This window comes from Nerophis ophidion, linkage group LG05, assembly GCF_033978795.1.
Source record: "Nerophis ophidion isolate RoL-2023_Sa linkage group LG05, RoL_Noph_v1.0, whole genome shotgun sequence".
NCBI classification, from domain to species: domain Eukaryota; kingdom Metazoa; phylum Chordata; class Actinopteri; order Syngnathiformes; family Syngnathidae; genus Nerophis; species Nerophis ophidion.
The window spans coordinates 47,842,629-47,855,224 of record NC_084615.1 but is presented as its reverse complement, the minus strand read 5'-3'; the positions used below and the strand labels follow the sequence as shown (position 1 = coordinate 47,855,224).

General features: G+C 39.6%; 1 protein-coding gene across 2 annotated transcripts in view; it reads left to right on the top strand.

Annotated features, from left to right (window-relative positions):
• The first annotated feature begins 5,884 nt into the window (after positions 1–5,884).
• The window catches only part of nkain2 (sodium/potassium transporting ATPase interacting 2), a 216,803-nt gene continuing 210,091 nt past the window's right edge, over positions 5,885–12,596 (top strand). Inside the window, exon 1 of one of the 2 annotated variants that reach the window (XM_061901183.1) lies at positions 5,885–6,819. In XM_061901183.1, coding sequence (XP_061757167.1) covers positions 6,766–6,819 — 54 coding nt within the window. In that variant the 5' untranslated portion in view covers positions 5,885–6,765. The remainder of the gene's footprint in view (positions 6,820–12,596) is intronic. The other variant, XM_061901184.1, reaches the window with a different exon arrangement.

The following is a 12,596-nucleotide window of genomic DNA, read 5'->3' as shown; positions in this document are numbered from 1 at the left end:
GTCACACACATGCACGCACGCACACACAAGTGTAAAGGTTATTGCCTCAGTTGCATTACAATATAATGTCCTACTCGCTCCTCGCCATCAGTCTTTGTCACAGTTCCCCCCTCCTACACACACACACACACACACACACACACACACACGCACACACACACACACACACACACACAATAACTCACACTCACCACACACACAGGGTGCAACGGGAGTTTAATTATGCCACTAATCTTGATTGACAGTGGCGTACATAACAGCTGATACCCACAGGCTACGTGTCAAAGAATCCATCCATTCATGCGTACCCATTTAGTCATCCATCCGATGTCGCGGACGCCATTTTTTTCATTAAGCGTCCCTCTACTTCTCTTTAGTCTTACTGCACCCAAGGAAGCTGCGTGTGTGTATGATTCTATTTCAATGACAGATACTAAATACCAAATGTCCTTGATCAGATCCATGCGCTATGTTGTTGCGGTTATGACAGTGCATGAAACACGGCCAAGGTGAAGTTTTAAAGGGGTAATTAAGTCAGGAAGTTACCATGAAAACCCTCGATTGTGAATAAATAGATGACAGACATAAGGACATAAAGTAGAGACAAGAATGCTGTGCTGTTTTTAAGGACTTATCAAAAAGGTAAATAAAAACAGCAGAGCAGTGCTGTGCTAAATGAAGTGTTTTTAATGACCCCCCCCCCCCCCCCCCCCCCCACACACACACACACACTGCCAGAAGGCACCACAACTGAAGGCATAATTGATGGATATTAATTGTGAAGCAATATTTAATACAATATTTAATACTGCGCCTATTATGTATTTAACATCAATATATTTTTAACATGTAAGCCTTGAGTTCTTAATGAGGAATTATGACAAATGGATGATGCAGAAAATTGAAAGATGATCTCTACTGGGTGCAATAGGGGAACTGATGGAGGGGAGGATTGGGTGGAGTGGCTGGGTGTGGGGACATCATATGTTTATTAGTATGGCTGAAGGCCATATGCCCGGCCTTGTGCATAACAGGACTGAAAGGATCCCTGCTGAGCGGAACATCAGCCACTTCAAGTCACACGCAGCCAGAATGCACATGGAGATTTTCAAAATAAAACCACTCTTGACTACGCAAAATCAAGAAATGGCAAATACATGAATCCCTATTAGTCCTAGTAGAGATGTCGGACTGCCGATATTATCGGCCGATAAATGCTTTGAAATGTAGTATCAGAAATTATCGGTATCGGTTCAATAAGTAAAATGTATGACTTTTTGAAACGCCATGGGGAGAAGTACACAGCGCCAATAAACTTTAAAGGCACCACCTTTGTGTGCCGGCCCAGTCACACAAGTGGATGCAAGGCATACTTGGTCAACAGCCATATAGGTCACACTAATGGTCGCCAGATAAACAACTTTAAGACTGTTACAAATATGCGCCACACTGTGAACACACACCAAACAAAAATGACAAACACATTTCGGGAGAACATCCGCACCGTAACACAACATAAACACAACAGAACAAATACCCAGAACCCCTTGCAGTACTAACTCTTCTGGGAGGCTACAATATACACCCCCTGCTACCCTGTATCCCCCCCCCCCAACTCAACCCCGCCCACCTCAACCTACTCATATTCCAAGCTGCTGTTTTAAAGCATGTTAAAAAAAATAATGCACTTTGTGACTTCACTAATAAATATGACCGTGCCATGTTGGCATTTTTTTCCATAACTTCAGTTGATTATGGAAAACCTTTTTACATTGTTTAATGCATCCAGCAGGGCATCACAACAAAATTAGGCATGATAATGTGTTAATTCCATGACTGTATATATTGGTATCGGTTGATATCGGTATCGGTAATTAAGAGTTGGACAATATCTGAATATCGGATATCGGCAAAAAAGCCATTATCTCATATCTCAAAGTCTTAGTCCTTTAAACTACTTGCTCATTTGAAATGCCAATAAAGAAGATTATAGTTTACAAAATCATCTTTGAACAGCGTTTTTGGCAGTATTAATTCTTAAAAACAACAGTCTGTTTAGTGATCAGCAGCAGCCATAGAGGATCTTTGACGAGTGTTTTTTGCACTATGTTGTTGAAAACAGCAGCAGTCTAGAGCAGTGGTCCCCAACCACCGGGCCGCAGAAGATTTTTTTATAAAAAAAAAAAATAAAAATATATATATATATTTTTTATTAAATCAACATAAAAACACAATATACACTTACAAATAGTGCACCAACCACAAAAAACTCCCTTTTTCATGACAAAAACGTCCCTTTTTCATGACAAAAAAGAAAAAAGAAAAAAGAAAAAAAAAGGACACCCCCCCGGGCCGCGGGACAAATTATTAAGCGTTGACCGGTCCGCGGATACAAAAAGGTTGGGGACCACTGGTCTAGAGGAATGGAAAATCATAAGAGTTTTCCGTTAACGATTCCACTTTTATTACTGCTTAACGAGTTGGTTCTTCTTCGGTTCTCTCATCGATTCTTAATTGGAAAAAAAGATAACAAAAAGGTGGATTAGCATAACTTTTGTTCAGTTTAGAGGTAACATGACCTTACATAGCCAATAGTGAGGTCTCAGCATATAAAAAACTATTCTGAAAATATATGTAAAAATTATTCTGTAGAATACAACAAGATAAAATATATGTGGAAATTACAAAGGAGTCTAACATTTCATAACATTTTTTAAACTTTTAAGAATCTTTGTCACCTGCTTAAAAATTATACTGAGAAAAGGCTTGTTTAGATTTACAAGGTGAAACAATAGCATACTGTAGGCTCATAACATGCAACACAACTTTTTTCAAGGCTTCTTTTGATATATTGTTGATGATTATGGCTTATAGCCAATGAAAACCTTGAATTGAAAATGTCAGAAAATGTGATCATCAAAAATTTAATAAATAGAGGCTTGACAAATGTCAGTTTGCATGAAATTAGTTCATATCACATATTAGTTTTGCATTTTAAGTGGATTGCTGACATGAATGGACTTTTACACAATACTCAAATTTTATGAGTTCCACCTGAATAATATAATGACTGAGCGAAAATGTGGTTGTAAAAAAACATGCAACTTGTCTCTGACTACAATCGAACATTCACCTACCGAAGGAGGCAAATTTTGCTCTTGACCACAAACTGAGTCACTTCTCTGTGACATTCGTCATTCCTGGCCTAGTGGTACTCTTCCCTGCTGCAGTGGTTAGAATATTTCTCCTCATACTCATCTGAATAAGAAGGCATTCATTCGTCCCATCCATTTTCTATCGCTTGTCCCTATCGGGGTCATGGGGCTGCTGGAGCCTATCCCAGCTGCATTTGGGCGGAAGGTGGTGTAGACCCTGGACAACTCGGCATATCACAGGGCCAACACAGATAGACAGACAACATTCACATTCACATTCACACACTAGGGCCAATTTAGCGTTGCCAATCAACCTATCCCCAGTGCATGTTTTTGGAGGTGGAAGGAAACCGCAGTACCTGAAAGGAACCCACGCAGTCACGGGGAGAACATGCAAACTCCACACAAAATGAGACTCAAACCCAGGACCTTCGTATTGTCAGGCACATGCACTAACCCCTGGGACACCGTGCCGCCTGAGAACGCATTCATTTCAATTTAACAAGTCATAGCGCAAACACGAACAGCGGTATTAGTACCTGTTGTATTTACGTCAGAAGACTGCTGTTGCATAGGATGAGATCGGCGTGGTTCTAAAATGCGACAATCAGCATTTTGCTCGTATGTCCTCCTCTTGATGAAATAACAACCTTGCACTATTACAGGTAGTGCTGTTGCGGTCTTTTTTAGTAAAAGGTCGACAAACTTAAGAGCCCTTCTTTGCCCGGGCGGCGCCATGTTGCTGTCTAACGTCTCTACATACTTTTCGTGATGACGTCATTTTCACCTGAAAGAATGGCAAGCAATTCCTGGGAATTGATACAGTGGGAACGTTTCCTATTCCAATCCCTAGGAGCCTGTTATATAGAGGATCATTGACAACAATTTTTGGTAGTAGATTCTTAAAAACAGCAACCTGTCCATTAGAAGATCTTTAAATATATATTTTTTGGCAGTCAATTCCTAAAAACAGCAGCCAATCACATTCAACATTTTTGACCAATTTTTTTGGCAGTATATTATTAAAATGGCCTACTGTCAAGGTTTTCACAAGAGGTCCGCATCAGTCCGTCATATAGTTAATCATTGACTAGTATTTTTGGTAAGAGATTGTTAAAAACAGCAGCAGCCATAAAGGATCTTTGATTTTTTTGGTAGTAGATTTTTTTAATTAGCACCAGTCTGTCAAATAGAAGATCTTTGGTTTGTGTTTTTGGCAGTTTATTGTTAAAATCAGCAGCAGCCTGTTGCAAAGAGGATCTTTGAGTCGTGTTTTTGGCAGTTGATCTTTCTGTGTGGAGATGTGCACCTGGGGATAAGTTGATTGGCAACACTAAATGGTCCCTGGTGTGTGAATGTGAGTGTGAATGTTGTCTGTCTATCTGTGTTGGCCCTGTGATGAGGTGGCAACTTGTCCAGGGTGTACCTCACCTACCTCCCGAATGAAGCTGACATAGGCTCCAAAACCTCCTTCTACCCAAAAAGGGACAAGCGGTAGAAAATGGATAGATGGATGGATCATTCAAAACAGCCCAGTCTATCATGTAGAGAAGATCGTGACAAGTGTTTTTGGTAGTTGATTGGTAAAATCATCAGCAGACTGTTATATAGAGCAGTGGTTCTCAAATGAGGGTACGCGTACCCCTGGGGGTACTTGAAGGTATGCCAAGGGGTACGTGAGATTTTTAAAAAATATTCTAAAAACAGCAACAATTCAAAAGTCCTTTGTAAATATATTTATTGAATAATACTTCAACAAAATATGAATGTAAGTTCATAAACTGCAAATACAACAATGCAATATTCAGTGTTGACAGCTAGCTTTTTTTGTGGACATGTTCCATAAATATTGATGTTAAAGATTTCTTTTTTTGTGAAGAAATGTTAAGAATTAAGTTCATGAATCCAGATGGATCTCTATTACAATCCCCAAAGAGTGCACTTTAAGTTGATGATTACTTCTATGTGTAGAAATATTTATTTTATAATTGAATCCCTTGTTTATTTTTCAACAAGTTTTGTTTTTCCAAATAGTTCAAGAAAGACCACTGAGCAAGATTTTTCACTGTTATACAATTTACTAAATCAGAAACTGATGACATAGTGCTGTATTTTACTTCTTTATCTCTTTTTTTCAACCGAAAATGCTTTGCTCTGATTAGGGGGAACTTGAATTAAAAACATGTTCACATGTTCACATCACTGAAAAAAGGTTGAGAACCACTGATATGGAGGATCTTTGTATCGTGTTTTTGGCAGTAGATTGTTAAAAACAGAAACCTGTCATAGAGAGAATCTTTGAGCAGCATTATTCTGGAAGGTCCTTAGCGTAAATACTGTATATTGCTGTTGATAATATTTATGACATAATATCAGAATGAGAATCAGAATCAGCTTTATGGGCCAAGTATGCTTAACACATAAGGAATTTGACTTGGTAGACTGTGCTCTATTTAAAAAAATAAAATAAATGAAATAAAAATAAAGAAAAAGGCAACCACTAAGAGAGAGTGTGCAGTACAATGGCAGTGGTGGCCATTGGTAACGCCATCTTAATATTAGAAGCAACAGGGAAACATTAAAGAACACAAAGACATAAAGTAACAAGTAAGTAAATAAGAAATGATAAAGAGGGAAGACAAAAAAAAATTCAGTAAATAGCCATGCATAAGTTTGAAGCGAAACCGGAAGTTACATCGCCCTTCTATAGTGTGACGCTTGCAAAGAAGTCTTGTTTTGAAAGTCTCCCCCGGAATTGTCATGTGGCTACACTGTAGGCGGATGACATATGGCAGGCGAGAGACACTGCTCATCACGGCTGTCTGTTGTTGGATGCTCGCTCTTTTTGTGTCCTATTGTTTGTCCGGTTCACTCTGTCAAGACCAGCCCAAACTAACACTTTACTTCTCTCCTAAAATCTCACTATTAGAGCGTCACTGCGTCCGTTTTAGCAAAAAAAAAAAACGTGCTTATTTTGGTATTATATGGTCCGGAGGTCGACTGTGTTAACCGGTTCGAGTGACGGCCGAGCTGAGGGAGACATGAACCCGCCGAGGAGCCGCAGCAGCCGGGGGAGGAGGACGTGAAAGACCGCTGACACTTCCACTCCGGTCGCCGCCTCGAAGGATATTGTCGCCTGGTGTCTGCGACGCGACTCAATGTGAGGGACACTTTTACCTGCTTCCGGACAGCCTTCAGACAAATTAGCCACTTCCGGCTTACATCTAATGATTTCTTATTAGTGGTATTACCTAGACTGTTAAACAAGAAAACAATCGGAACACCATCGATTTATTCAATCCTGGTTAAGCAGTTTTGAAGATGACACCTGACTTTTTAGTCTTCAACTTTTCTTTGTAGCTTGCCGCACCTGTGTTCCTGTTATTATGGAAAAATGAAGAATGCACCACGCCAGGCGATAAATCAAATTCCTGAGGCAAACGTCCATCTTTTGCTGCTGCTCAGGCCCAGGGGCCACTACCCTCCACTTCCACAGGCTCATCTGTGAGCACCTCTACCTGGGCAGCCAGACTCCCAAGAACGCCTTGCAGAAGGGAAGGAAAGGATTGGATTCGGGGGATTGTTATTCCGGGGACAGGCGGAGGACGACATGGGGTGCTGCAGTGGCAGGTGCACCCTGGCCTTCATCTGTGGCATGCAGCTGGTAAGTGTTATGATTACCATTGATTATTCTAAGGGGACGGGGACTGGATGGACGATCAATGAGAAATTCGAGACGTTTTTGGAAATATCGTCAACAAGCTGGTACACACTTTGACCTTGTGTCATTTATTTTTGACAAAGTCTATGCGTCCGTCACTTTTAAAAAAACAGTAGTATGCATTGTTGATCTTTGATCAGTGCTTTTGGCAATTGTTTTTTTTTTTAATTAAATAGCACAGCGATCCTGTCATATAGAGAAACATAGACTAATTTATTGGGAAAGAACAGAGTGGTTTCGTGATCTGCGATGAGGTGGCGACTTGTCCAGGGTGTACACCGCCTTCCGCCCGATTGTAGCTGAGATAGGCACCAGCGCCCCGCCGCAGCCCCAAAGGGAATAAGCGGTAGAAAACGGATGGATGGATGGTTTTGTGATACAGAAGAACTGTGGCTAGCAGTTTTTGCAGCGGGTCCTCAAAAATAGCAGAGTAGTCCTGTTGTATAGAGCAGTGTTTTTCAACCTTTTCTGAGCCAAGGCACATTTTTTTCATTGAAAAAAATCCCGAGACACACCACCAGCAGAAAACAAACAATGAAACTCAGCAGCCGATATTGACAGTAAAAAGTCCTTCTCGCAATTGTTGGATATGAATTCAAATCATAACCAACCATGCATCACTATAGCTCTTGTCTCAAAGTAGGTGTACTGCCACGACCTGTCACATCACGCTGTGACTTATTTTGATGTTGATTGTTATGTACGATGTAGTTTGGGGACGCCGTCTGCATGCAATAAAACATCTGATATATTGTATTATATACAGTATCATATTTAGATAAATATATAATTTTTGAATTTTTATTATTATTCTTTACAATTTCTTATTACAGTCTTTGCTGTCATCCAGCTTTTTGTTTTTGTTTACTTTTCAGCCAGTTCCGTTTTAGTTTGGTTTTGCTTAGCCATTCCTAAGCTTTAAATCCTTTTGTTTATTTTTGGTTTAAGCATTAGATACCTTTTTACTTGCACCCTGACTCCCGCTGTCTTCTGCATATTGTGATCACGACAAACCATGTTCCCGGCATCTACGAAGCAATTAGCTACATGCTGCCACCTACTGATATGGAAGAGTATGACACAGTTACTCTGCCGAGCGCTTGACAGCACAGACAATAATTACTGGTTTTGCAAAACATATTTTTATCCCAATTAGGTGAAATTCAATAATTTCCCACGGCACACCAATTAATATCTCCCCGTACAATAGTGTGCCGCGGCACAGTGGTTGAAAACCACTGGCATAGTGCTTTTGGCAATAGCATCTTAAAAACAACAGAGGGCTATTGTCATATAGCGGAACTTTGACTCGTGTTTTTTTCAGTAGGTCCTTAAAACAGCAGAGTACTGTCATCTTGTCATATGAAAGTAGGTCCTTAAAAACAGCAGTGGTCCTGTCGTACAGTCAATTTTTGATTAGAGCTTTTGTAATTAGGTTCTTAAACACAGCAGTGTGGTTCTGTCCTATAGAGGATCTTCGATCAAGGCTTTTGGCAATAGGTCCTTTAAAACAAAGTGGTTTTGTCACAGAGCAAATTTAACTTGTGTTTTTGCAGTAAGTCCTCAAAAACAGTAACCCTGATTAAAGATGACCTTTGATCAGTGCTTTTAGCAATATTTTCTTAAAAAAGGCATAGTGGTTTTGGCATAGAGAGGATCTTTGACTAGCGCTCTAGGCAGAAGGCTCTTAGAATAGCAGACTGCGCGTGTCATCATTGTTTAACAACCCAAACAGAAGTCCATCCATCCATTTCTACCACTTGTCCCTTCATAAATGATATGTTCACTGGACATGACATCCATTTTAATTGTTTTATAATTGGGCATGTATTATAGATTGAGAGTGTAGATATTATTTGGCTGGATGATATTTGAGATACATAAGCAATGACTGTGAGACGAAATTTGCATCATGGACGCCAACTGCTGCCATTCTGTGTTTGTGTTACGTGTCTCCCATCACCATCTGTGTTGGCGGTGGTGCCAAGAAAGGCAGCAAGCGAGCGAGGAGGAGGTGAGTTTGTGTGCAAACATGTGAGGATATTTGAAAATGTCAGTGATCTAGCAGGAGGAACATCAGCTGCTGCTTGAAAGAAGTAATGGATTAGAAATGTTGCCATGGTGCTTTTATTTCTCTCACAATCCATCCTCTTTTTAGCCTGTGCTAAATTGCCCGTTTTGAAGCGTCACAAAGCTTTTGAGGATGCTTTTGAAGTTGTAGCACATCTGCCAGTTAATGGGCTTAAGACTAGTCGGGGAAAAAAACATGCAAGCTCAAACAGAGACAGAGGAGAAAAGGTTGTAATCCGGCATTTCTGATATAAAGACGGGATAAAGTGTGGGAACTGGAGGCAGGACTCGGAGGTTGTACAGTATTTGAATGTGTGCAAAAATAGAAAAGTGAATCAAAATTTGGCTGCTGTTACAATCAAAATGTTTAATAACGTGCAATAATTACAGCAGAGGTGTTGTTGCTTCAGTCTCAACTCTTTTGCAGTGTATATACACAGTGTATATATTTTTTGTACATATATTTTTAGGGATGTTCCGATCAGGGTTTATGCCGCTGATTTCAATACAAACCATCCATGAGTGAAACCAGCTGAAACTGATACTGATCGCATCTACACTGTCTAAGACTGTAGATGGTATGGTAAAAAAAATCACTGTAGTATCAATCATATACTGATACTACCCGCTGCCCAGATCATATTATGTTTTGATTTTTGAGTCTGTTTGTGCACTTCTCAGTTGGTTTCCATAGCTACGTATTATTTTCACTTGCCGTTTGTTCCAGACGCACACCTGTTTTGTAATCATTGTCGTTATTTAAGCCTGCCTTCTCCCGTCAGTCTGTCTGGCTTGGTAGTTTGTGTTTCTACAAGTGACGACTTTTGTTCCCGGTTCTATACCTGCTAACTTCCACGCTAGGCCCTTTGTTTTCTAGCTCCCATGCTAGCTCTTTTATTTTTTACCTTCTGAGCTTTGAGCAAGTTTTTCTTTGTTAGGGTCTGATTTATTTTTAAATAAATCATTTGTTCTTACCTTCACGCTATGTCCGAGGCTTGTCCGCATTCCTGGGAGAACAAATCCGCATCCCCATGCGACCAGGTCGTTACGACTTTAAGTTGATGATTACTTCTATGTGTAGAAATCTTTATTTATAATTGAATCACTTTTTTATTGTTCAACAAGTATTTAGTTATTTTTATATATTTTTTTCCAAATAGTTCAAGAAAGACCAATACAAATGAGCAATATTTTGTATAAAATTTAATAAATCAGAAACTGATGGCATAGTGCTGTATTTTACTTTATCTATTTTTTTCAAACAAAAATGCTTTGCTCTGATTAGAGGGTACTTGAATTAAAAAAAAATTCACACGGGGTACATCACTGAAAAAAGGTTGAGAACCACTGCATTAAACCATATCCAATCGTATTTACAATCTGAAAAGTATGTAAAAATGCTACAAATTCAGTCGGCCATTTTGAACAAAATGGACAAGCGGTAGGAAAATGGATGGATGGATGCTCAGAACATCTTAGGCAATTTCAGCAGAATCGGGATTGGATGACGTCACTGGAGGAACGCTTCCGCACTCTGACCATATAATCAGTTCTGTCATACTGGAAGGACGCAAACATTGGAATATTATGTGATGATAATTCATAATCCTTATACAAGACAAGAACACAAATAAATAGCTAACAGGTCAAAGGTCATCTATTGCACCCATAAAACCCCCTATAAAACATCCAGAAACCGCCAACAATAAGCCATTTACATGCCGTGACCTGAAAATTAACCAAATATGAATGATATTGTTTTTATAAGCGTTGACGCAGAGGACCTATTTTAGCGGCGCATTGATAGTAGTCAGCTAACTACTAGCTTATTGTTGACACACTGAGCCGGCGGTTGCTTTTGCCCCGTCTCAAACTTGGTAAAAGTTAATTATAGATTGTAATTCATGCATCTCTCACCTGTTAGTCACAAATGTGGCCATAGACCGAGAGGTTGGTCGACTTTGACATAATTTTATCAACAACACCCAGAGAAGCCGCTGGCTTCACTGGGCCCGAGCTCAACTAAGATGGACTGATACAAAGTGGAAAAGTGTTCTGTGGTCTGAGAAGTTTACATTTCAAATAATTTTATGGAAACTGTGGACGTCGTGTTCTCCGGACCAAAGAGGAAAAGAACCATCCGGACTGTTAAAGGTGCAAAGTTGAAAAGCCAGCATCTGTGATGGTATGGGGTGTATTAGTGCCCAAGGCATGGGTAACTTACACATCTGTGAATTAGTGCTGAAAAAGGGACAAGCAGTTGAAAATGGATGGATGGATGGATGGATGAGGTACATACAAGTTTTGGAGCAACATATGTTGCCATCAAAGCAACGCCTTTTTCATGGACGCCCCTGCTTATTTCAGCAAGACAATGCCAAGCCACATTCTGCACGTGTTACAACAGCATGACTTCATAGTAAAAGAGTGTGGGTACTAGACTGGCTTGCCTGTAGTCCAGATCTGTCTCCCATTGAAAATGTGTGGCACATTATCAAAAGTAAAATAAGAAAATGGAGACCCCGGTTGAATAACTTAAGCTGTACATCAAGCAAGAATTGGAAAAATTCCCCCTGAAAAGCTTAAAAAAATGTGTCTCCTCATTTCCCAAACGTTTACTGAGTGTTGTTAAAAATAAGTTTACAAATCATTGTATTCTGTTTTTATTTACAATTTACACAACGTGCTAACTTCACTTCAACTTCAATTTTAAATGTGGACTCGTCAGACCACAGAACACTTTTCCACTTTGCATCAGTGCGTCTAAGATGAGCTCAGGCCCAGTGAAGCGGCGGCGTTTCTGGGTGAATTTGAAAAATGGCTTTCGCTCAGTGCATAGTAAAGTTCTAACTTGCACTTACAGATATAGTGACAAACTGTAGTTACTGACAGTAGTTTTCTGAAGTGTTCCTGAGCCCATGTGGTGATATCCTTTACACACTGATCTCTGTTTTTGATGCAGTACCGCCTGAGGGAACGAATGCCTTGTCGCTTACATGCAGTGATTTCTCCAGATTCTCTGCACCTTTTGATGATATTACGGACCATACGTAGATGGTGAAATCCCTAAGTTCCTTGCAATAACTTGTTGAGAAATGTTGTTCTTAAACTGTTTGACAATTTGCTCACGGATTTGTTTGTGAATGACTGAGCATTTCATGGAAGCTGCTTTTATACCCAATCATGGCACTCACCTGTTCCCAATTACCCTGATGAGCATTCCTTATTATTTTTTCAGTCTTTTTTGCCACTTGTGTAGTCTTTTTTGAAACTTGTTGCAGGCATTAAATTCCAAATGAGCTAATAGTGGAAAAAATAACCAAAAGTTTACCAGTTCAAACAAAGTATCTTGTCTTTGCATTGTTTTCAATTGAATATAGGATGAAAAGGATTTGCAAATCATTGTATTGTGTTTTTATTTATGTACACAACGTGCCAACTTCATGTGGTTTTGGGTTTTGTATGTATATGTATATATTAGGGCTGTCAAAGTTAAAACGTTAACAATAAATTTCAATAACTGTAAAAAAAAAAATTAACGGGCATTTAAGGCAAACACCTCCTAACATAACACACTAACATACACATTAACACCAGCAGGTAGTGACAGTATTATGGCTCTATGTACAGTAAATGATTATTTGCGCACC